Source organism: Parasteatoda tepidariorum, chromosome 5 (assembly GCF_982258835.1).
Source record: "Parasteatoda tepidariorum strain Cologne lab strain chromosome 5, Ptep-v5.0, whole genome shotgun sequence".
NCBI lineage: Eukaryota > Metazoa > Arthropoda > Arachnida > Araneae > Theridiidae > Parasteatoda > Parasteatoda tepidariorum.
This window is the reverse complement of record NC_141759.1, coordinates 74,152,230-74,178,658: the sequence shown is the minus strand read 5'-3', so window position 1 is coordinate 74,178,658 and position 26,429 is coordinate 74,152,230. Positions and strand designations below refer to the sequence as shown.

Here is a 26,429-nt window from a genome sequence, read left to right as displayed (position 1 = left end):
GTATTGAATTATGGCAAACTTAACAATTTAACTTTTTCTATGGCAAGACCCTATAAACAAATTGAGACTACTCCAAAGCAAATTATTATTGTAATCCTATTCGAAACATAGAATGCAGTGGCAACTTTAAACTGACTATTTTATAGCCTACCTAAAATTGCAACAGATTCGGCATTCTCTTCTCGCAGCTTTGAAATAATATTTTCATAACTTGAGAACTGTCCTGTAATTTTATCCTTAGTAGATTGAGGAATATTCAATAATTCTTCTTCGGTAAAGAAATTTTCTAATTTCGCGCAAACCTCCATTGCCGGAGAGAAATAAAATATTGTAATCACAACTGCAGTTAAAATGGTACGGAATGGGGAAAATGTAGCAAAGTTTTGACATTAAACTAACTTGTAACTTACAATGAAGTAAACCTCGAAAAATCTGACTTTAACGATTACGATTTTAATAATTGTTACTTTTTTTTTTCCACGTGAAAAATTCAACCAATGAAAGCGACCAATATTAATAACAAGGGAAATTTCCCAAATGTAAACCTAAACTGAAACTTATTACAACTCCTGAAAGGCAACGTTCATCAGTTGAAGAGTTCTGAAGTTAGTAATTAAAATTTAGCTTTAAATATTCTGGTACCAAATGTAAGTATAGTTGTAGTACAGAATATTTTTTATTAAATAATTATCAAACGTTATAGTTTCAAAATGCTTCAGTGGTTAGTAAATCATTCTGAGTTAAGGCTCTTATCTGTACTTGGAATTCTTACTATAGAGCTGGTCAGCTGTTGCTATGAAACATGCTTTATAGCAAGTTTTTTTTTTTTATGCTTAAATTTCAATGTTGCTACTTGGTAACCGGTACTTCTAATGCTCGTCCAAATCAATGAAATTAAATAAACGTAATTTGACTTCACTAAATGTTTAATCGTAAAAAAGTGCTAATTAGCAACAGTGTATCAACTCTTTGAGGTTGTCACTCGTGTTTCTCCCAACTCGCAGGTCCATAGGGGCATTTACTGAATGTCCTAGCTAAACCGAAAGCACTACATAATTTTCAAAGCTCAATAAATAAATTTAATCCAAAAAAAGGTCTTATCAATAAAAAGTTATACTTTAGTATAAAGGTTAATTTTGTTTCTACAATGCAAAAATTAATACTTAATTATTTTGAATTTTATCTGAATTACGAAATTAATTGGTGACTCTTAAAACAATGCACTTAATAATTTCTACATAACACCTGTGTTCTCCCTACACATTATTAGAAGTGCTGTCTGCCCTTTGATCCTTATAAATGCACCCTCCTTGCCCTTTTTTGCAAAAGTCAGCTGACATTCATTAAAAACACTGCCATTATATTTATTAAGAAAAAGGTTATTTTCTTAACCACCTGTTATAATGAGTTATCCAAAGGGAAGGGGAATTCCAAATCCTATGCTCATTAAATTTCAACCCTATTGATACACTAATTTAGAAATCTCTATGCAACATAATCATTTTAAGTACTTATACATGTAGTTAAAATACTGATTATGATATATTTAATCGCGAAATTTATATATCATGATGAATATTCGCATGATTTAAATATGAAACATTGCAATTCGTATTTTTTGGAAAATTTCACATTTCCTTATGATTTAAAAATCGTTCGTCACGATTTATTTTGGCAATTTTTTAAATGAATATAATATTTAAAAAGTCATTATGATATATATATGTTAAAGATGTGCAATAAATTTAGCTTTGTAGATGTTCTTAAATGGTATAAAATATTTTTTAATCTGGGATATTTCTGTATCACTATCTGTCGCACCAACTACAATCGCCAAAATGCCAAATAAGTTTTAAACTTGTAAATTTTTTAAGAGATGAAAACATGTAGATGTTTGCCCGGGGGTGTCTACTATTTATACCTTTTGAGCTGGTCCCTTTCATTAATGTTTTTTTATAGTTTCTCGCGGACAGCTGCCTGGAAGTTGCCAAGACTTGGCAATTATTCTGCCGTGGATCATGATAAGAAAATCTTCCCTTTGTTTAAATTAGCTTCTTTGTTGGAATCCCAGTCAAATTCTGTACCAGGTCACGCTGACTGCAGTGCTGACGTAAAATGTTCTCAGTTGTGAACTGATCATAGGTTCAGGTCCCCTTGCCGTCAGTCAAGCTGTCAAAAATTTTTGTGGTTTTCCTCACCATTTAAAGCATATACCAGTTTCACAGAAAAGGTCCTCCACTGAGGCAAATTTTTTCCTATACTTGATCTAGGAGTTCCCATGTCTTCTGGATTAGGTTTTTAGGTTTAAAAATTACAAGGTTACATATTTGAACATAGGTAGTTGTAAACCAAAAATTGATTCCTCTCTCCAACGACTGTTGTATATTAACTGAGTAGAAACTGAATAATTATAATGTAACAAATAATATTGATCTTAATAAATATATATATTACAGAGAGTGCTTAGCGTTTTTTAAAAGCCTGAAAGGTGCTTTTTTTATTCAGGGTTTGTAAAAAGTACTTGATTTTCTACCCTTTTTAAAAAAGATTTTTTTCTTTGTGGGGTTGATTATCCTTCTAATTTACAAAAAATGCGTGATTTTCACAATATTCTTTGCAATATTTAACCGAAACTAGTTATTTTATAGTGATTATGTAAAAAAAATTTAAATAGTTTTGAATTTTATTGATTTTATGTTTATGAATTAAGAACTTTAAACAATAGGAAAAAAATAATTTTTATTGCTGCACAAACCCTAATTATGAATTTTTTTTTTTTTTTTTTTTTTTTTTTTTTTTTTTTTTTTTGAAAACTGATTAAAAAAAGTGAGTTCTTAAAATATGCATATTTTTTGTTGAAAAATCTGAAGAAATTACTATGTGTTTAGAAAAACCAGTTAATATTTTAAATAATTGTGGCTAAATTTTTTCTTCATTCATGATATATAATTAAATCATAATTTATTATGCAGAATTTAGTATCTAATAAAATGTTCCCAATGAAACAAAAGTTACTTGTCTTAGGTTTTTGACAGCATGTTAAAAACAGCTTTTAACATCAAATACCCAATCCTAATTATTAGTGACACCAGCTGATACCTCCTATGTTAGGGATGCACAACCTTTTTCAGTGAAGGGCCACATGCACAGCAGATTGACCAATGAAGGGCCGCATGCCAAAGTGTTTAGACCGACATATTGAAAGCAATTGTTGGTGGTGATTGTTATATAAACATCATTGTTTATATAACACTAAATTCTTTTTGTCGGTTAACCTTGTAATCTCTTTGCAGAAAATACAATACTTTAAAACGTTTAAAATTAGAAAATGCAAAACTGATTACTTAAGAAGGAAAACAGAATTCGAAAATCAGAATCAATTTATCGGAAAAAAATTAGATAAATTGAAATAATTAAAAAACTATGGAAAAATTGAAATTTTTTTTATCACATTACAAAATACAAAAGTCCATTTAAACATAAATTTTAACTTTAATTTTTTTTTCATAGAATTAAATTTCAAATAAATAAATATTCTAGTCATTAATATAAATTCAAGTTAAATACTTTGATTTAAAGAAAGTTTATAGGGTTAAAAATGATTAAAACTGAAACTAAACCCCTTAAGTGTAAAATAAAACTTAGCATTTATTAGGGAATGTACTTTATCTTACAGACATTTTTATTTTAAATTAATAATAAGAGGCTAAGAGAGGGAAGAAAAAGAAAGAAGAAAACACATTACTAAATTTTAAGGAACTATATTCCTTAATAATAAAAAACTATTAAGATACTTGTTTACAACTTTTTATGACGAATATATTTTTAACATGACACTTACTATTTACAATTAATACACAATCAATTAACAATCAATAAAATTTACATTACTTTTCGAAACTTATCTTGATTAAATTTTTTATACAGTTAAAATTTAATGATATACAAATCATTTCCCAGCATATAATCATAAATGATATAAAATGCTCCAAGAAGATAGAAAATGGTTTAAAAAATTTCTTAATGGTTACACTGTAATTTGCAAAATTTTTGAATATTGTGATAATTTTATATACTTGATCATGTGATATTTTTTGAGCCATTAAATGAAAATGTAATGATTGTATTTAAAGACTACTCTGTAATTTTGAACAGGCCAAATTCATTCTGGAAAACAGTCTTTCGACAAAAGCTGTTGTTGTGGGTAGTACTAAACTTAGAGCAAATAACATAATCAGTTTTGAAATTTGTCCTAGATGGTGTTCTTCCTTTCTGGGTTTTTAAATCGCGGAAATACAAATAGCGATGTGTTATTTTTTAATTGCTTGAATACGAATTGCTATGTGTTATTTTTTAATTGCTTGAATACGAATTGCCATGTGTGATTTTTAAATTGCGTAAATAATAAACTCGATGCTTGTTTTTCAAATCGCGTGAATACGAATCGTGTGGCTTTTAAATTGCGAAAGGAACACTCAGAACACTTGATTTTTAAAATGCATGAATATGAATCGCGATATATGGTTTTTAAAACGCGTGCGAGAAAAGTAGCAATGGATATTTTAAACGCCAGAACACGAATCGCGATATGTGATTTTAAATCCCGTAAATACGAAACGCGATGGATTATTTTTAAATCTCGTTAATGTTAATACGAAATGTGATGCGCAATTTTCAGATAGCGTAAATACAAATTACGATGTATGACTTTTAAATTACATGTGACAACAAAAAGAATAGGTTCGATGTGTGTTGTTAAACTTGCACGTGTTCATGGGACTAAAGAATTATGCCGTTTTTTGAATTATTATTATTATTATTTTTTTTTTTTTTTGCAAAACGGACCGCGTTTAATATAAACACATCTCGGTTTTTTTTCCTGGGAAGGTGTTGATTTGGCTAAGATACGTAATTACTTTCTAAGTTACGAAAAAAAATTAAATCTGAATCGAATTTCACGAGTTGTAATATTGTGTGAAAATATCAGGTATATTCTAAATCACAAATAAAAATGCAGCAATAACGGGAAAGAAGAAAAAACACTTTCGAAAAACCTCTTAAAAAATTCGTGTTAAAATCATTACAACGCAAATGATAAAATCGGCACAAACAGAGCACGTAAAAAATAATTATTTTAATGCGCGATTCAAAACTCGCTTGCTGTCAAAGTATTAAAAATATCATAATCTTTTTAAATCACGGGGAAAACGTAATAACTACTAAAACAATAACCAAAGTACTTTAATATTTTAGATGAAATTGGAGTAAATAAAGTCCATCATAATTTTATGTAATTTAAATGCGAGATTTGAAATTAAAATGTCGCAATAGCGTATAAAAATATCGGTACTTTCAAAACCTTGTAGAAATGTGTACCAATAATTTCTAAAATAACGATTGAAAAATAATTTGATTTGCGATAAAATCGTTACAAATAAGCCATGTCAAAAAATGGTTATCTAAATGAGCGATTCTTTACTCGCGATTCGTAATAATATCGTGCTAAAATATCGAAGTTTTAAAAACCGGGTGGAAATGTGCAGCAATAACTGTTGAAGAAAGGATCTAAAGTCATTTAGATTTTCCATGAGGTTTGCACAAATAAAGCGTTTCATAACTTTCAAAAATCGCTATTTCAGAAACTACTTGAAAATGGGTAGCAATAACTACCTAAAAGTCATTGGAATCGGCACATACGAAAAGCGTCAAAAGTGGTAATTAAAATTCGTAAATCGTAATAATGATGTATTAAAAATATTGGGATTTTTAAAACTATGCTGAAATCCGTAGCGTTAACCATCGAAAAACTACATTGATTGAGATTGGGTGCGTCAAAAACTTAAAAGTGTAAATTTAAATTACCGAATTTTTTTTATTATTTTTCAAAAACAAATATTTAATTTTTTTTTTCATTTTGTTCAGATTGCGGCCGCGGGCCGCAGGTTGAGCACCCCTATCCTATGTGGCCAGATTTCTTACTGTCAATCGTGATCACTATTTTTATTTCTGACTATTATTTGGGAGAAGTTTTAATTTATTTTTTTTCTTCCTAGTTTTTGGCTAGAAGTGTTTTGAAAACTTTGATTTAGTTATGCCTCCAAAAGGCAGAGGTAAGTTAGTCTGAACATTTTTATCAGTTTTTCTTTTATATTTTCATACTTGTATTGTTTTTCAATTTTAATATTGACAGAAAGGTGAAATGTTTTCTATTCTTTTTCTCTGGGCTGTAGTGATATTGGCTAGTCTTGTGGTCAATTATTCCAAATAAAATTCTGTTTTGTTTATTATGTGATATTTGATAGTATATATATTAAACATAAATTTTATGTGTCCCAACTAAATAAACCAACCTTGATTTTTTACCATGACTGAGCAAAAAGAAAAACCAATGAGAACCAAACATTTATATTAAGAAACTCTTTATCTAACATCTGGTAATGTATAAGGAGTAACTCGCTTCTCCTCCTTGGAAAAAAAAAGAAAAACTAAGTAATTGACCCATTTAAAAAAAAGTGCCCTATCTCAGTTAAGCCACTTCTGGATTTTCGCTACTAAATGTCATTTTATATAATACTTGAAATATATGAAGTTACTATGAACGATATTCGGTCCTCTGTTGGTCAAAATGTTTTTTTTTTTTTTTTTTTTTTTGTTATTTGAATATATTTAATAAAAAGCAATCCAAAATCATATTTTTTTTATGCTTTTCCATTATACCGGAGCAAATCTCGCCAACCAGACTTTTTGGTGACAGCACACAGTCGCCGGAACAATTCACATAAAGCAGACTTTATTGGCTATGGCACACAGCTTACACATAAAAAAACAGTTAATAAATGGTAAAAAAAATTTTTTTTTTAATACTTCAGAAGCATAAACATTTTAATATCGCTTGAAAAATTTTTCAAATGGGGATTCCGTTTGCTTTCCCCAATTAAATTCCTCAATTTCACTTTCGAGATGATGGTGTGCCGTTACTCTGTGTTTCGCCATTTTGCTCTGCCCAACAGTCTCTCTATTTTTTGCGTGTGCATTCCAGTTTCCGGATCAACAAAGTTATATTTATGGTTCACTTTGAAATGTTTAAAGCTTTCATCTTCCAACTTACTATTGTGGTATGATTTCCATGAATCGGAATATATTAAAGTTTCTTTTTTGATATATTCCTTAATTGCCTTGAAAACGGTTTGGCTCCTCCACAAGGTTCGTTTCCTGGCAGACACCACTGAAGATATATTGTTGTGGTAGAATCCATCCCGCATTGTTTTTTCGCTTCGTAACCAAACTTTCATAAACTTCGGCGATCGTGCCAGGTCCTCCTACTTTCCGGTGTTCACGTTTAAGAAAAGAATTCACTCGAGCATGAAGTTATTCCAGTCTACAACTGTTCTGTGACGGAGTTCCAACTGCTTTTTACACCGTCTAACGGAAGTTAATCCGTCGCTGCAGCAATTAATAAACCGCACATGCTTCAAAAGTTTCATTTTCGATTACTGAAACCATGTGTCGTTATGGATACGACATACAGGGACAAGATGAAAGGTTGTAGCACCTGTGAATTTCATTTCCGATATACAATTTCATTTCAAGATTCTTATCACAAGTTACGATTTCATCGAAAGCGATGTCTCTGTTTAGGGCAAATCCCAAATTCTCATTGCTTTTTGGTTTAATTTTTCGTATTATGAAAAAAACGTGACCAATAATAAAAAAAATGGTAGTGATTTACTTTGAAAATGTGGAGACAAAAGGTTGCCAGCTGCGATATTCGTTTGGAATTATTTGCATCATTATTGGCGCCTTTATCGCCTGCCGGCATAATGGAAAAGTACCTTTTTTTTCAATACATTATTTTAAATAGTTTTCACCTATGTTAAGTTTTAAAACTTGCACATGCCTTGCAATTTTATATTCAAGAAAACAAATGGAAAAGCAAAATTTGCTAAACTAGATTGCATTATACTGAACCTTTCACTGCTTATTTTTTAAAATTATATTTAGGAAAGTTAGTTAAAATTTTCATTGTTTTTTCTATACTTAGTACTAAAAATAAATAAAGTTCTCGAAACGAAACACTCAGAGTATCTCTTTTGTAAAAAGTCCTATTAATGTGATTTCTTCGTCAAATTTTATTACTGCCACAAATTTAATTTATTTACAAATTCAATTTTTTTAATGATTTACGAAATTTGAAAAAGGAAATAATTTTTGTTTTTCTGCCTATAAAATGTGAGACTGTCGTCTATAATAGAATTTAAAAAATATTGCATTTACAATTCAACATTTTTTTATACATTTTTATTTTATACTTCTGTAATCTCATTTCTGTTTCTTTAATTAGTGATTGTTATAAATAAACCATCTTGCAGAAAAATATTAGTGCTAGGAAAGTTTGTCTCCGAAAGCCTGATAACTTAAAAGTTTCATTAAATATTGCATTGAAAATTAGATTGGCTTAGAAGTTTCTGTGGGCTTTTTCATTTCATGTGAACTTAACTTGCTATTTTATTAGCGTTGCTAAACTCTACACTAGTTTGCAATGGCGGGGCTACTAAATATTCTAATAATTGTTGTCCTTTCTTATCATGTTTCATTGAGCAACTTATATCCTATAGGCCGTGGAAGAGGAGCAGGTAGACAAGAACAGGAACAACATCCTCCAGGTCAAGGTCCTAGACAGGGACCTCCCAGACAAGGGCCACCTGGTTTTGATGCCAGAGGAGGACCACCAGGATTTGATCCCAGACAAGGGCAAGGTCCTGCTAGACAGGATGCCCCAAGACAAGAACAACAAAGACCTCAAAGTAAGTAGGATTAACAAGTTAATTAATGTGACAGCTCAAACCTGCTTTATAAAATTGAAAGTTTTGAATATATAAAATTGAATAGTTGAATTGAATATTAAAAAATTCTTAAATATTAATTATCATTTTAATGAATGTAACACATTTTAAATATTGATCTAAGTGGAACTAAAGAAATATATAGTTAAGCATGAGGGCAACGATAGATTTTTCTTTTTGTAGAATCTGAATTTCATTACATAATCATATATGTATGTTTCATTGCTGCCAACCTTGCTGGAATTTTCAAGAAACTGCGTCATTTCCAGCTTTCCTGGATTTATTCAAATTCGCCTAATTTTTTCAACATTTATAGAAATATCTCTTTGTTTGGGGAATATTTTAAAATAAAAAATTCATATAACAGGAAAAATGATATTTCGTTGGATCTAAATCAGACGGATCAGGTCCAATATTTTTAAACTGCTTTCGTAAAACTTATGTTCAAAAACAATGCAATAAACTCAAAATATGCAATGATTTGATACGCAATATTCAGAACACAAAACCTAATCTAGTTAAACGTGACTTTGAAGCAGCTCTGCCTACCTTTTTTATTGTGGTTGTATTTTTTCTCCTTTTTAGTTTAAAATTATGAAGGTAAAGTAATGATTCGGAATCTAGCGGTGCTGAGAGTTGTTTTGTTTGTGATCCCATTAGTAGGGGTGCACAACCTTTTTGAGTGAAGGGCCACTTGCACAGCAGGTTAGCTAACGAAGGGCCGCACATGTATTGAGATATGTTAATGACAAATGTAGTAATGTTTATTTAAACATTAGCGTTCTATTTTTTTATCAATAAACTTAGTAATATATTTGTAAAAAATTAAAGGTGTTCCATTTTTAGAATTCATTCAAAAATAAAAAAACTTATCCTTTTTTTTTTACAAAAAAAATTGCTATTTTTATCACATGAACAATAGATTTATCGAAATAAGTAAACATTGAAGAAAAGAAATGTTTTTTTTTTTTATCATATCATGCAATACGAAAATTCATTTTAGAATTACGAGGCGCATCCAGAAAGCAAGTTCCCCTATTTTTTTTAAAGAAGTTATACTTTCAGGAACATATTTATTGGCAACAAGTACAGCAATGTTTCAGCTATTTTTCAACATAGCCACCACCAGAATTGAGACACTTGTCGTATCGTGGGATCAACTTTTGTATCCCTCTGTCGTAGAACTCTACCGCCTGTAAATGGAACCAGCGTGTGACAGACGTCTTTAGCTCTTTGTCGTTGCCAAAACGCTCACCGGAGGACAGGAATTTCTTGAGGTGCAAGAAAACATGAAAATTGCTGGGAGCAAGATCAGGGCTGCAGGGTGGATGATCAAACAGCTCCGAGCCAAATTTCGTCAAAACAGTTGCTGTGCGTCGAGCTGTATGTGAAAGAGCATTGTCATGGAGGAGCACAACTGCAGTAAACATTCCACACCTCTTGTTTTGAATGGCACGTTGTAATTTCCGCAGTGTTTCACAGTAACGGTCGGCGCTTACTGTTTCACAACGTGGTTACATTCACAGGCGGCAGAGTTCTACGACAGAGGGATACAAAAGTTGAACCCATGATACGACAAGTGTCTCAATGCTATGTTGAAAAATAGCTGAAACATTGCTGTACTTGTTGCCAAAAAATATGTTCCTGAAAGTAAGAGTTCTTACTTTTTTTAAAAAAAAATAGGGAACCTTATTTTCTGGATACGCCTCGTAAATTCTAATATATATAAAAAAACTGCAATGCTCACAGAATGAAAGTAGGAAAAAATTTAGTCATAATTAAGTAATATAAATTAAAATTAAATATTTTAATTGAAGAAAATTTATAGGTTTTAAACAAAAGCCTAAAATAAAAACAAAACTGTGATAGTGTAGGAAAATAAAATTCAACGCTTATTTTGTAATGTACTTTATTATTTCATTTTATTAATTATTAGATTTTTTTATATCGTAAAAATTTTCCTTTTTTTTATTGAAAAAGGGTTATCGCAACAAAAAATTGAAATCTAAACTACAAACCGGGAGCAGTTTACAAATTCACGTTTTCCGCCATTTTATGAATTTCTCAAGTTGCAATAACATTGCATATAAATTGCATTTATAAGAACGTTTTTTCTAACATTTTATTTTCTTTAAATAAAAAAAACTTTTTTTTAGACGTTTTTATTATAACGCAGTAATTTTTAATTGCATTTCTGTTGACTTAATTCTTTTTTCTGGTAATTGGAAAACTGAGATGTTCAGCTTTAAAATTTTATTTCAAAAGTTAAGATTGATTTTTATGTTCTCTGTTTCGCTTTTCGACTTTTTCAAAAACGTTCTTGATTAGTTTTATTTTTTATAGTTAATTTATGAATACGCTTTTCCATGAAATATTATTCTGAACATTGAAATTTTAGTTTCAGTGTTGCTATGCTGCTAAAAGATTTTGCTATTTGGCCCCAAGTGTACGGCGTTCAGTCGATTTTTTTTCCCTTTTTTTGCCGAATATTTGGTTTTTGACCAAATCACAATTCCTTACCACATTCGACCAAGTCATATTCGCTGCGGGGAAAAAACGAAGGAAAAATAACTTGGATTTACGATAAAACTGCACCGAAATACCGTATCAAAAAGTGATTATTTAATTGCTCGATTAACAATCACGTGTCATAATAACATCATAGATAAATAACGGGATCGTCAAAATCATGTGGAAAAGTATAGAAATAATTGGGGGGGAAATTACTTCTACTTATGCCGAACTCAGCACGAATAAAGTGTGTCAAATGCACGATTTAAAATTTGCATGTTGTAATAGAATAATTGGAATTTTTTATGATACGTGGGAACGCATAGCAATAACTGCCGAAAAAAATTGTTGAAAAAAGGAAAGAATTTCAAAAAAAAAAGAAAACATATAAAAAATCACTTAGATTTAAGTTGAAATTGTCACAAGTAAAGTGCACCAAATGGGCGATCTGAAACTCGCGTCGTAATAAAAATTCGGGATTTTCGAAATCACGTAGGAAAGCGGAAATAACTGTTTAAAAAAAATCATTTATATTTACGATAAAATCGGCTTAAAGAAAGCGCATTAAACGCACATTTACTAAAGAATCTGTTAAAATTGATTGTGTCAAAACGTGATGACTTAAAGCGCGATTAAAAATTGTCATTTTTTAAATTTTTTTTAATTGTGTTTAGAAGCTCTCGCGGGCCGCACTTCAGTAGTCGAAGGGCCGCAGGTTGTGCACCCCTACCATTAGGGTTGGGGTTTTGGACAGGACACGTGGGTTTTACTGTCTTAAACTGTCCAAAACCTTGAACTTTGGTAAAAGGTAAAAATTCTATAGGTGTAACCATTGTACACATAATAATTACATGTATCAATAGATATTTAAAATTTTTTATACAATTTACTTTAACTTATCAAAAGAATGTAATATAATAGGAAAAGGTTTATAATTTTTGAAGCTCCATAATTCATTGAACAACAAAAGTGAACACCTAATCCTTTAAATATAAATATGTTTTTAATACTGATAAATAATGTTTTTGCATATGGATAAATAATGCAATATTAGATTGTTGTTGTTGCAACAACAACAACAAAAAGCAATATTAGAAAACAATAAATTTTTTTTAAAAAATACTGAATTTGTTTAAAAATTAACCTTAATATTTTTTTTTTTTTTAAATTTTATAATTTCTGCATCACAGGATGATAAAAAAGAAATCTATTTTTTTTAAAAATTGTTTTTAAATATATTTGTTTAAATTGGAAATACAAAATAACTGAAAAATGTATTAACAGTTTTGAAGGGCATGACATCAGTTTCAGTTACTGACACTATGCTAAAAGAATTGAACATGAATGAAATAAAAGTATTCTTGAATAGTACTGTAGATAACAAACCTGTTTATAACTAACCAAGCACTTAGTCCCTAATAGCTTAACCTGTATGGCAAGGTCAAACTTCAGTTATGTACTATTGAATGAGAGGACCAATTGAACTTGATTACTGATAAATCTTCCTTTGTTTAATGTTTAAATTGAAGAGTCGAACAATATTAATAAAACATTATTCTTTTAAAAACAAATATTCTGTAGTAGATTTAACTATCAATATGTTATTAGTTCTATGTTAATTTTACCTCTTAAATATTGTTCAGATAAAATTGTGACATAATTTGAGTTCAGTTTTGGACAAAGGGGTTTTGGACAGGACGGTTTAAACAGTGGATTAATCCATTCTGTCCTAAACCTTGCCAACCCTGGATCCCATGCTATAAAAAAAACTTGCCCATGGAGTATTTGAATTTGTTTTATTATAAATGACTAAAAGAAGAAAAAGAAATACTATCAAACTAATAACAAATCATATTTTAAAATATTTTCATTCATCTTTAAAGTCCTCAAAACGGTGATAAATATGTATTTTGTTCAAAATGTACTATTGATTTAAATTTTTTGCATTCTGGTAAAGGTGATTACATAAAAAACTATATTAACAGTGTGAAACATGCATAATTCCTGTGTCAGTGCAAAGAAAGATAAAATAACGTCTTTTAGAAAGCAGATGACTTAAGATTACATACTCTTAGTGGGACACAACCTGCTCTTAAGCTGAGCAGATCATATTGAACCTTTTTTTAAAAAGATTTTTCCTTGTATAAAAAAAAATATTTTTTAATCTAATTATAATAGTGAAGAAAACATGGCATAATGGATATCCTATTCTAAAAATTAAGTATCCCCCCTTTATTATTCTCCTGTCATAAAATCAGTTATTCAAAACTAAAATGCACAATTTACACAGTGTATTTCCTTTACAGTGCTATCTGGTTTATAGTTAAGTGTTTTTCTGAATTTGTAAGGTTGTCCTGACAATTAAAAATAACTATGTAATTTATTTATTATAGGAGAAAGTGACTTTTTTGAGTAAAAGGAAAGGGTTCTAAAAATAAATACAGCAGGTCCCGCAAACACCAAAGTACTCTGGTTAAGGAAAAATGCTTAATTTACCGAATCTATGTTCGTAATTAGTTTAAAAAATAAACATAAGACAATGGACTAACAGTCCACACTGGCTGATATTTTGTCTTTCTCTGTTGGTTGGACCTCTGTTCTTGATAACTTTTTAAGAAATGTCATAACTAAATGGCACCATAACATATTGAGAAATATGTCTACTTAAAGTCTGATATTATCCCATTCTACGAAAAAAATATTCCCTGCGTAGTAAAAAAAAATTCTCACTAAAGGAGTACATTCTGATACATTTATGACATTTTGCCACACGAAACATTCTATTTTGCTTGTTAAATCTGGAATCATTTTAAATGTGGGTTTTTTAAAGTTATTAGTTTTTTTTTTTAAGATGTTTCACCCTATATTATGAAACATAGTGAGTTTTAGCTTTTGCATTTTTAAGAAAAAGGATAATTAGCTTCTTTAAAGAAGGTTAAACAGCTTTTTTCCAATTCCCAAAATTAAAGGGGTCTGTTTTTTATACTTTTTCTTATATACAGAAATGCAACACCTTCATATTACAGTAAATAACAAAAGAATGTTTTGTTTCAAAAGAAAAGTTTTCATTTTTGTCATATTAATTTTGTTACTGGCGTCTTATTTTGTGAAGGGTCCGGTCCCTTAATAGACCAAATTGTTTTTTATCTTTGAACCCTAGTGCATAAATGTAATTAGATTCATTTTTTGTAAAAATTTTAAACTTTTTTTATATATGTATAGTGCGAGGTCCTGATGATCAACAAAGACAAGCTCCTGGCAGACCAGAACAAACAAGACCACCACCTGGTAATTTGATTTTTTTTTTAAACATTATATATGTAACGAAATTATGAAACTTAGATGAAGGTCTATTTTATTTTTTCTTTAATATGCTGATTTATAAAAGACTATTTTCTTCTAAAAGGATTATAAGTAGAGCTCGGATTTTGATCTAAAAAATCTCAACTAATGTCCTTAAAAAGTGCTAAAAATGCGAAAATTGCGCTAAAAATGCCCTATGACATGACTTAAATAAAGTAAAAATATTGAATTAAAACAATGTTTAATTCTTTAAAATTATTATGAGTCATTTCAAAAAATATAAAGAGATGCAATACTTGTTCTATGTTCATTAAAGTTTGAAAAATATGTTTTATATCCTAATATAACAAGAAAGAAGGAAAATATTTTGACTCCAAAACATTTTCAATTTGTATAGAAACTTAAATGAATATAACAACTTCCATCTCATAATACTACTAAATATCAGAATTACAATGGATTATTAAATGCTTTTTGATATTTTGAATTGTAAACGAGCGTCTCTTACCTGAAAGTAAATTTTATACCTGGAGAAGCTTCTTTCGACGTCTACTAATGTTATTGGTGCATACTTGAAAAAGACAGTCTCACTTACGGACAATTCTTTTTCAGTTTGAAAAGATGTTGCTTCACCTATTAATATTCTAAAGATTTTCTTCGTTGTTTGGAAGCCAATGTTCTTCTCGAAAACTTTGTTCAATTTAGCTGCTACACTTTTCCCCTTGCTTTTTGCAACACTTGACTCACTGCGTTAATATAATTTATTGCATCCAATTCTTGTTTCACCAAGCTTGTAATTGTCGAGAACACAATAGCAAAGTTAGACTTGATAAATGCTAAGTTTCCTTCGATTTTATCAGAGGCTAACACGCTTTGCACAATTTAATTGATGCAGTCCCTTCTGAATCAAAACTACTGACAATAGAGTTCACTATCTTAAAATTTTCACTGTAGTATAAGCATGCATCCAACCAGGTACCCCATCGTGTGATTACTAGTTTAGGGGACAAATCTAGACTAAAAGCAAATGTTTTGAAACATTCTTGACAATATGGGGCTTTCAGAAAATTCTTTTTCACATTTGACACCAGACTGTCTACATCAGAATAATTTACATGGATCTCTTCAGCAACACGATGAAGTGAATGTGCAAGACAAGTAACATGAACGAGTTTTGGATAAAATCCTTTAATTGATTTTCCAGCTTTGACCATATATAGTGCGGCATCAGTTAGAAACGGAAGAACATAGTTGTGTTGTACACCATTGGGCCATAATAGATTTAGGGATTTGTCAAATAATTGACAAATGGAAGAGTGATTCACTTTTTCTAGTTCATCTACATTAAATGAAAATGGGAAAGCTGTAACAAAGAATTACTTTTAAGGATTTTATATCAATCAATAACATAATGGAAAAACATAACGGCATGCAGGTGGTATTGAGAGTTACAATATGAAATGTAAAATAAGACACATCTTGCATTTCAAGTAATAAAAATGCCCTAAAAAATAATAAAAATTGGAAAAAATTATCAAGAAACTTAAAAAATGCTTTAAAATGCAAAATACGCCCAAAAATTTAGAAAAAATTGCCTATTAATCTAAATGACAAAATGCTCTAAAAGACAAAAAAATGTAAATGTTATCAAAATCCAGGCCTTAATTATAAGGTTTCAGAAAGAATGTTTCTTAAAATTACTACATAGATTAAACAAGAAATGTGCATTAAAAATGCTATAATTCAGAGTAGATTTTAAATTTACTGAAATCATATTTTATAGGGAGGTGCTACATATTAATAATTTAAAAGAAAACAACAAGTTTTCTATAGAATTGTCTCATAAAAAGTCAAAAAAAAGTTTCTTTAGCACTTCATATATATATATATATATATATATATATGCACTAAATGTAACAAATGTTTTTCTTCAAAATGTATTCTAAAGCATATTCTAGTTTCATATAGAAATCAGGGTTCTCACAGGTCATTTTTTAATAAAAATATTTATACAGTAAAACTTAGTTTATAAGCACTCAATGAAGAAACTAAATTTCCCCCAGGTTTTTTTCAAATAAAACCAGATTTTCCCTTGGTTTTTTCAAACCCGAATTTTACATAGAAAATCTAATACAGCGAAACCTCCTGTTATGGACACTCCTGCAAAACGGACTCCTCTCAATATGGACGCATTTTTAATTCCCGGTAATCTTCTATGAATGAAAGGAGAAAAACTTTTCGCCGTTTTTGAAACAGGTTTATTTTTTGCCTTATCCATAACTAAAAATATTGTTAAGCTATTTCACTACTAAAGAATCAATCTTTCTCTTGTCACTTTACTATATCCTTGTAAAAAAAAGGAGATAAAATGATACTTCTCTCCTGAAATAATTCGGACAGCGGCATCTTTTCATCTGGACCACACAGGTTATGAGACCCCTGAAGTTGAAATGACTTTTCTCGATGCTTCTTCCCCATTGAAAATTTCTTTAATTTTCTTATCAATTTGAAGACTGTATTTAACACAGCTGGAGCAAAAAAAGAGAACAGAAATATATAGTCTTTGATGTGTTCATATAAATGAAACTTATTCAGACACTTGATAGCTGATCAATTGGGAATAATCAACTCCATAGGTCCTCATGACTGAACAGTGAATCATGGGAGGTTAACTTTCAAGAAGGTATTAATCATGTTCCTTATCAAATGATAGGTAGGTGTAAGGTGATGTAAACCTAATAATTGAAGCGGACTTAGGACAGAAAGCTCCTATTCAGTATCATATGTCTGACTTGAGTATCTATGCTAATAGGAAAATTATATTAATTTATCAAAAGCTACATCTAGAATTATGTATTTATACCTAACTTCTTTATATATTCTTTTTTATTTTTCTTAAAGTTTAAATAAATATCCTTTTATATAGTTATTTAATTGTACTTATTGTAAATTATTTAATTATATCTGCATCTTTGAAAATATTCTAAAAACAATTAATTGTGTTAAACTTCATTATTTGGGTACCCTTCCCGTAAACGGACAATTTTTTTGGTCCCTAAAATGTCTGCTTAACGGAGGTTTTACTGTATTTGGCATTACAAATAAAAGAATCAATTTTTTCTGATGAAAAATTTCGTAGTCTAGTTTAAGTATGGTATTGATTTTCATTGAAATTCACTTGATATACCTAGGAAAGTCAGAATTTTTTTTTTCTGAAATTCAGTGAAAAACCTGAGAAATATGATTTTAATAAAGATCTTTGCTAAAATCTTTTTATAATTATATTTGAAATATCCAATAATTGTTGAAGCTGTGTAAATAAGTTTTCTTTTTTAAAATGTTTTGAACTCAAATTTGGTATTTGTACAATGTCTCAAATGATTGTAAGAAACTGAACTTTTTGATAGAATGTTTATTGTCAGAAAATTCAGCTTAGCTTCTAAGTTGCCTGTTTCATTATATTTATTATGCATTAGACTTCTTCATGTCTTGAATTTTCTCTCTCCATATTTTCCACCTCTGTCCATTTTCAGATGTTTTAATTTGTAATTTATTAGCATTGTTTTCCTAAAAGAGATAGAAGTCTTTAGTCAAGATTAGTTATCTCTTAAAAAAAAATTTTTAATTTCATCATATATTTGGCAATCTAGTTCCGTTTAAAAACTAAAATCACCATAATTTTCTGCTTTTTATTGTTCTTATTATTGAAATATATTGCCATATAGTTAATTCAATCAAATAAAAAAAAATTATGATACTGCTGTGTTTTTATAATTCCTATATAAATTGTAGTATCCATTTTAATACTATTTATTCTACCACTATTGATTTATAAAATATTAAGTAAGACTTCTATTATTTATTTTATAAGACTTATATTATTAAACTGTACTTTTATATACAATTTAAATGATTGTATTAAAATTATATGTATTGATTTCATTTACTAAACAGTTGCATATGTTTAATTTCAATCAGAAAATTCAAAGATACCCCTATATTGATTGTATGGAAGATTTTGGGATGTTAGCATTAGCAGTTTTGTATTTCTTAGTCAGTCTTGTAATTTTACCGTAAATTTTCAACCTAATTTAGCAGATTATATCTTATAATTCTTATCCTATGGCACTTTGATTTTTTTTCTTATTAGTTCAGCTTAAATAAATTCGTTTTTAATAATTACATAAATCTAGTTTCATTTTTCTTAATATCTTAAAACATTAGGTTAACTAATTCTTGTTGACTTGAAATGCTTAAAAAATTAAGTTTAAAGTATTACGGATGCAAATAAATATACTTATGTAAGTTTTATAATTACAGTTCAAATTATGATAATTTAAATCAAAAAAAAAATTTGAAAAAATATCTAATTTTTCTAGAAATCTCAGGGAATTAAATTTCAACTGGAGTGGCCATTGTACTAAACACTTAATTGGGTAAACAGAGCTGTACTCTCATGCAGTACTTGTCAAAAACTGATTGTTATCCCTTTTGAAACTGCTTTTTATTGGAAATAGCTCATTGGAAATACCATTGTGTAACCACTTCACAGTGATTGTTCACTGGTCCAGGAGGTAGCTGATTATTCATAGTAGTTCGTTGGATTTCAGTGGTACAATACAGATAGAGAACTGTTGTTTTCGAACCCTATATTGTATTTTGGCTATATTATACGGAATTAACTAAGAAAATTATTAAGTTTTTGGATTTCTCATTTGGTTTTTAATTTTAAACTGTTATTTAATTTGTTTTTACGGAACTACTAACTAGATTTGACAATCTCTTATTTTTCTCCTCAGATACTCGACCGCCACCGCGGGAAGAACCACCACCTGCGAGGGAAGTAAGAACAGAAAGAAGAGTTGACCCAGAACAACTTGGTATTGATCTGGAATATAAAATGCAAATACAATCTTCATTACCCCGAAAACCCAAACCTTCACAGCGTCCGCCTGGAAGAGTTATCAGATTGATATCCAATTGCTTCAGTATTGATTTACCCCAAGGCAGTGTATATCACTATGATGTAGATATAGTTAGCAAAAGGAGAGCTGCTGAACCAAAAAAAGTAGCGCAAATTCCGGCATTACAAGATGATAAAAAGTATCGCTGCATGAGCACAAAGCGTAACAGAGAAATAATTGATCTAATGCTTAGAGTTGATCCCCATTTTCGAAACTTGCATGCGGCATATGATGGTAGAAAAAATTTATATACTAAGAGACCCTTGAATATTCCGAATCCTCCTCTGAAATGTAATGTTCAAATGCCTCCAGAAAATCCAGCTGATGAGAGAACTGATGATTTTGTGGTTAATATTCAGCCTGTGAGAAAGAAGGATAGCACCTCTTGTGCAATCAGCTTGGATTCACTACAAGCCTTGTTTGAAGGTCATATAAGTTCAATTGATCAAGAAGCCGTGATGGCTGTTGAAACTATTTTAAGGCATCGACCTTGTCAGCGGTTTTTTCCAGTTGGTCGCTCATTTTTTTACCCACCAGCTGAGCAGGACATTCACCCTCTGGGTGGTGGGAGAGAAATTTGGTTTGGTTATCATCAAAGTTTGAGACTTGGTCAGTGGAAACCTATGGTTAACCTCGATATCACTGCCACAACCTTTTACCAGAAAGGTCCTGTTCTTAATTATATTGCAGAATTCTTGAGGACAAACATTGCTGGCTTAGAGAACACGACTCTCAGGGATGCTGATATTAGAAGAATTTCAAAAGAGTTGAAAAACATGAGAATTGAAGTAAACCATTTAACATATAAACGGAAATATCGCATTTTGACTTTAACTCGTGAAAGAGCTGATAGATTAGAGTTTAACATCACTGAAAATGGAGTTAATCGAAGAGAGACTGTAGCAAATTATTTCCGAAGGCAGTATAATAGGCAACTTCGTTTTCCTCACCTTCCCTGCTTACAAGTAAATCCTGCAGCAAAGCAAATATATTTGCCCATTGAGGTTTGTGATATGGTTGAAGGTCAACACTGTAAGAAAAAACTGGAAGAAAGGCAGAATGCAGAAATGATTAAATTCACTGCTAGACCTCCCAAAGCACGTTTTGATGAGATAAGAGATTTACTGAAGAGGGCAGACTACAGCCGTGATCAGTATTTAAAAGAATTTGGAATGAGAGTATATAATGAACCGTTAAGACTTGAAGGCAGAGTTTTAGGTCCTCCAAGTGTTCGCTATAACGAGTCTAAAATAGTGCCTAATGATGGTTCATGGGATATGCGTGGCAAACAGTTCTTTAAAGGAGCTGAAATTGATTCCTGGGTTTTCTTAAGTTTTGGAGGTCCACGATTTTGTACTCATGAGCACTTGAATAAATTTGCCAAATTGTTAGTTAATATTGCTGGAGAATCCGGTATTTCAATCGGCAGACCTCAACTAGTTGATATTATCGACAATCGCAGAGTTTCAGTTAAAGCAGTGTTGACTGAGATGAAAAAGAAGTACAATGCTCAGTTAGCTGTTATTGCAGTTCCAGGTGCGAATAAGGCTATCTACGGTGAGATTAAACAAGCTGCAGAAACTGTGCTTGGATTGACTACTCAATGTGTTAAAGATGATAATGTCGTCAAGAAATGTAATCCTCCTTTAGTCAGTAACCTTTGCCAAAAGATCAATGCAAAGATGGGAGGAATAAATAATTCATTAACCCCTGGGGAAACACCTGAAATATTGAGGCGACCTGTTCTTATAATAGGTGCAGATGTTACGCACCCTAGTCCTTCAAAGGATATAAAGCCCTCTATTGCTGCAGCTGTTGGTAGCCTCGACTCGCATCCCTCTCGTTATGCTGTCACTGTACGAGCTCAGACTAATGTGGATGAAAAGAAGCAGGCAATTGAGATCATATTGGAGTTGAAATCAATGGTTAAGGACCTTCTGTCTGCCTTCTATAAAAACACACGGGGTAAGAAGCCTGAAAAAATCATCTTCTACAGAGATGGTGTAAGTGAGGGACAGTTTGAGCATGTCATGAGACATGAAGTCACAGCCATCCGTGAAGCTTGTCAAGAAATCCAAGCTGGCTACGAACCTGGAATAACCTTTGTTGTTGTTCAGAAAAGACACCATACTCGTTTCATGCCCCAAGATGCAAGAGATGGTGTAGGCAGAATGAAAAATATACCGCCTGGTACGACAGTTGATAACACTGTTGTTCATCCATTGAATTTTGATTTTTTCCTGTGCAGTCATTTTGGATTACAAGGTAACTAATATTGCTGTTAAGATATTTTTAAAAAAATTAAGATAAACTCTTTAAAGGTTAGTGCTAAGAAGTTCAAGATAATGAACTAAATTTAATTGTAAGTAGTGGCCCTAGTTAGATCTCGGGGAGTTTAAAATGAGGAAAAGCTTAGTGCCAAATATTTTATTAATATACATATAGCACACGGACAAACAAACATAAGATTAATTAAGAAAGGGAGAAATAAAGGTCCATTTGGTTCAAAGTCTGAGCATCCACTGCCTTGTATATGGTGGCGCTGTTGTAGCTTAGCGATGTGGTTGCTACAGCTATCCTTTTTTAAGATATTTTATGAACTCTGCAACCATTTTCAGTTATGGTGTAATTTCTTAATTCTTTTAAATCTCCCTGCAGGGCTGATTGTGCTCTGGAAAAATTCCGTATTTTTCGCTAACTGTGATCCGGAGGTTTCCGGATATCTAAGCTTCAGATGTTTAAAAAAATCATTGATCACAAAAGTTTCCTGAAATCAAATTTTCAAAGGTGGAACTTAAAAACACAGTTTATTTTATTTGTCTGTAAGGGAGAGTATGGTACTTTATAAGCTTATATTCAAGATTACTATTCATTTTTTATCAGTAAATAGTTACTATAATAAACTCAAGAAAGAAAGACATATTTGTAAATTTCAATTACTTCACCAGGTCATGCGTAAATGGTATACCGGTATGTGTAAAATTTTAAATATATTTTAAGTAAACTTAGAAATATTGAGAAAAAAGACAAAACCTTGTTTACATTTTTTTCTAATTTTTCGATTTAAACTTTTTTTTTTATTTAAGAAATGTTCCGGAATTTTGACTTGGGGCTCACAATTACCCCTGTCCCTGTAAATGTAATTATATTTCAGTGCACGAAATATTAGTTTAATGAAAAAGTCGTTTTGGATTCAAATCATGCAATTTTCTATACACAAATAGTGAACTTTTATCAATCAAATATTTTGCATTCTGTTTCTTGACCTTTTTCCATTTTCTGGTATTTTCATGAGTCTGCGCGCATAAAACTTTTGGTTCTTTTTTCCATTTTCTGGTATTTTCATGAGTCTGCGCGCGTAAAACTTTTGGTTCTTTTTTCCATTTTCTGGTATTTTCATGAGTCTGCGCGCATAAAACTTTTGGTTCTTATCAACAAAATAACTTGACCAATTGCGATTTTAGATAGTTATCACTAAGGCCTGGATTTTGATGACATTTGCATTTTTGGACATTTTTTGTCTTTTAGAGCATTTTTTTAGATTTATAGGACATTTTTCTTTAAATTTTGGGGCATATTTTGCATTTTAATGCATTTTTTATAGTTTTCTGTTAATTTTTTTCCAATTTTTATTATTTTTTATCAATTTTCATTATTACAATTCAACATCAAACAATGAAGAAAATCTATAGGATATTAACAGGTGAAGCAAAATCTTTTCAAATTGAAGAATTGTCAGTAAGTGAGACCGTCCTCTTCAAGTACACACCTATAACATCAATAGACGTTGAAAGAAGCTTCTGCAGGAATGAAAATTTACTTTCAGACAAGAGACGCTCGTTTACATTTCAAATTATCAAAAAACATTTAATAATCCAATGCAATTCTGATATTTAGTAATATTATGCTACTAATATTTTGGTGTTATATCCATCAAAGTTTCTATACAAAAGAAAAATATTTTGGTGTCAATATATTTTCCTTTTTTTGTTATTTTAGGATATAAAACATATTTTTCAAACTTCAGTGAACGTAGAACAAGTATTGCATTGCTTTATATTTTTTAAATGACTCATAATAATTTTAAAGAGCAAAACATTTTTTTAATTCAATATTTTTACTTTATTTAAGGCATTTTTTGCGCAATTTTTGCATTTTTAAGGGCATTTTTTGCACTTTTTAAGGGCATTAGTTGAAATTTTTTAGGTCATCAAAATTCCGGGCTCTAGTTATCACTGAAGCTTTTACCATTTAATAAGTTTTGCTAATTATGAAATAAGCAACAATTTGCAAGTACAAGGTCGGAGATCATAAGTCTCAAAGGAATTGTGTTCCACCATACTATGTGACACCTCAAGCATCTTTAGCAACGCATACAGTATTATTGATGTTTGTCTGGGAAGTGATGGTGTCTAATCCCCAAATCCTGCTTTGATGATGAATACTATTTCATTGCTTACTATATTTTTTTTAGGTACTAGTCGACCTTGCCACTACACAGTGTTAGCTGACGACAACAACTTCTCGGCTGATGACCTACACAAATTAACGTATTATCTATGTCATACCTATGTGCGTTGTACCAAAAGCATATCAAGTCCAGCCCCAGTCATGTATGCTCATTTGGCTGCATTCAGAACTCGCCAATACCTTGTATCAATGCTGGATGAATCAAGTGGGGATAGTACTGATTCAGCTTCTACTTTTCATCCATTGCCGGATGCTGTGATTAATGCCATTAAGGTTATAGATACTCTAAAAAACACAATGTACTTCGTCTGAGGTACTATTCCTGTTGCCATAGCCTTGCCTTAAATTGAAAACTTTGTATAAAAATTTTTGTTGAGGTTATGTGACTGGAGAGCAGAGCAATTATTTTTCGAATAAGCCTTTTTTTATTATTTGCTAGTATATTAGATCTCATTTAAATATTGCAAAAGCTTCTAAGGGGTTCAAGAGTTATGACCAATGCTTATGTACTGTATTAATCTTGTATAAAATAATGACCAGTGCTTGTGTACTATATAAATACTGTATAAAATAATAAATTGAATAGGAAATAAAAATATTTTTAAAAAAAAACATTTATTAGCAAGATTTTGAAAAAAATATTGTTCAATTGACTCCTCGTATTATAGCAGTGGGTTTATTGCAATTTTCAGTTCTTGTGCTATTAATTTCAGCATTTAATCAAGAAGAGATAAGAATGTAATCAAAACATCCATATAATCATATACCAAATATTTAATCAAAATTCATTAAGTCTACCATGTAATCAAAGTTTTTCTCCACATAAATCTGATTATAACAATTAAAAAATGCCTTCTTGACCTTTTCTCACATTTGCTGCCTAATTCTTTTGTGTTTGCTTGAGTTAACTCAATTTCAGATTTTATTTCAAATTTAAGTTAACTCAATTTCAAATTTGATTTTAAAATATAGTAAATAAATATGTATTGACAGCTATAAATACTTATTGGGGTTGGTTTTTTCTCTAGCAAAACAGTGAAATAAAAATTAAGCATTAGAAAAAATACTACAAAAGCAATACTATTGTGTGTCTATTATGGTGAACTTATATTCATCTTGCTCATGTCTAGTCATTTTATACCTGTAAAGCTATTTGTGGATTTCAAAATTGAATACATTCAGCATAGTTTTGCTTAAACAACAACCTCTGTTAACTTAGTATTTATCGAACAATTAAAATTTTTAAAAAATTTCTGTAAGCATCTAATTTTTTAATTTAGTTTTTTTTTAATAACCCTATACTAAATCGCTATAAATTTGAGGAGTCTATAAAGGATGCTTATATTTATACACTACTTGGATAACTCTTTTGTGACTGAAAAATTCACGATCTTGCACTTTTTTAAAAACCCTAGAAAAATGCTTAAAATTTAAATGTTTTATTGAATGTAATATATCTCAAATAATATTCTGTTTTCTAAATGTTACGTGCAATATACAATCAGTATTCAATTACTCTCAAATGTTCTTTAAGAAAAAGATTGTAAGTCAATATTTTTATTTTGGTTTGAAGTAAGACAGAAAAAACAAAGCTCTGGTTTTTATTTATTTTTTTAACAAGAACTGCACTTACATTTCAAAAATAAGTCATATGTTTTTTATTCTTTTAATTGTTTATTTAACTGCACTGTTATTGAAGTGAAAACTGCATCACATTTTTTTTTAAGCTCTGTTACAGTGCTATGCAAGAAAAGCAAAGTAATTTGCATTCTGCGAAAATGCCTAGATTCATTTTATTTTTTGTGGTACTTTTTTTGATTATCTAGCTTTTTTAATGTGAAAATCTAGAATTGTTAATATGTATCAAAAAAGTGATTATGTATAATTCAGTTATGTGAATATTACTCTAAAATTTATGTTAATAAAAAGCTATGAAGCGTAAATAAAACTTTTATCTTTATTATCATGTTCTAGTTATATTTATGACTTATTTACACAAATTCCACTCATTTATTTATAACAATTCAACTATACTTATAAACACTATCACAATTGAGCTATTGCATTAATCATTTATAAAAAATATATGTTTGCTAATAGATTAGAAATGATTGGTGTGATATCTTAAAAATTTGTGAAATTTAGATTAATGCAAAACGAAAGCAGATGTTAATAACTATACTTTTCTCGGTAAACATATTTCCTGCAGAAAATATCCAACAAATGATTAATTTATTATCACATTTATAAGAAAATTCTATTTTTATTTAAAGCTGGATCTATCCATGAAAATGTCCTGTAATTTGTAGTTATGACTTTAACAAAGCTGTTCTATATA

At 30.1% G+C, this 26,429-nt stretch overlaps 2 protein-coding genes across 5 annotated transcripts in view; one reads left to right on the top strand and one right to left on the bottom strand.

Moving 5' to 3' along the window:
* Window positions 1–519, bottom strand: part of LOC107438068 (nucleoprotein TPR) — a 99,967-nt gene extending 99,448 nt beyond the window's left edge. For both annotated transcript variants that reach the window (XM_087164221.1, XM_087164222.1), the window contains exon 1: window positions 152–519. In XM_087164221.1, the coding sequence (XP_087020347.1) occupies window positions 152–308 (157 nt within the window). In that variant the 5' untranslated portion in view covers window positions 309–519. The remainder of the gene's footprint in view (window positions 1–151) is intronic.
* Window positions 510–26,057, top strand: LOC107438080 (protein argonaute-4). Of its 3 annotated transcripts, none has more exons than XM_087164223.1 (6): window positions 518–605; window positions 6,054–6,110; window positions 8,616–8,804; window positions 14,577–14,642; window positions 19,457–21,886; window positions 24,096–26,057. In XM_087164223.1, the coding sequence occupies exons 2-6, from the start codon at window positions 6,092–6,094 to the stop codon at window positions 24,401–24,403; spliced, it is 3,012 nt and encodes a 1,003-aa protein (XP_087020349.1). In that variant the 5' UTR covers window positions 518–605; window positions 6,054–6,091; the 3' UTR covers window positions 24,404–26,057. The 3 variants fall into 3 exon arrangements, with proteins under 3 accessions (XP_087020350.1, XP_087020349.1, XP_071041035.2); XM_071184934.2 differs by having other exon boundaries at window positions 563–647; window positions 6,055–6,110; XM_087164224.1 differs by lacking the exon at window positions 14,577–14,642 and having other exon boundaries at window positions 510–647.
* The last annotated feature ends 372 nt before the right edge of the window (window positions 26,058–26,429 follow it).

Bases quoted from the DNA above. Each gene is read 5' to 3' on its own strand.
- LOC107438080 (XM_087164223.1), top strand. The intron at 14,643-19,456 runs GTAATTTGATTT...TTTTCTCCTCAG, and splicing joins ACAAACAAGACCACCACCTG to ATACTCGACCGCCACCGCGG. The intron at 21,887-24,095 runs GTAACTAATATT...TATTTTTTTTAG, and splicing joins CAGTCATTTTGGATTACAAG to GTACTAGTCGACCTTGCCAC.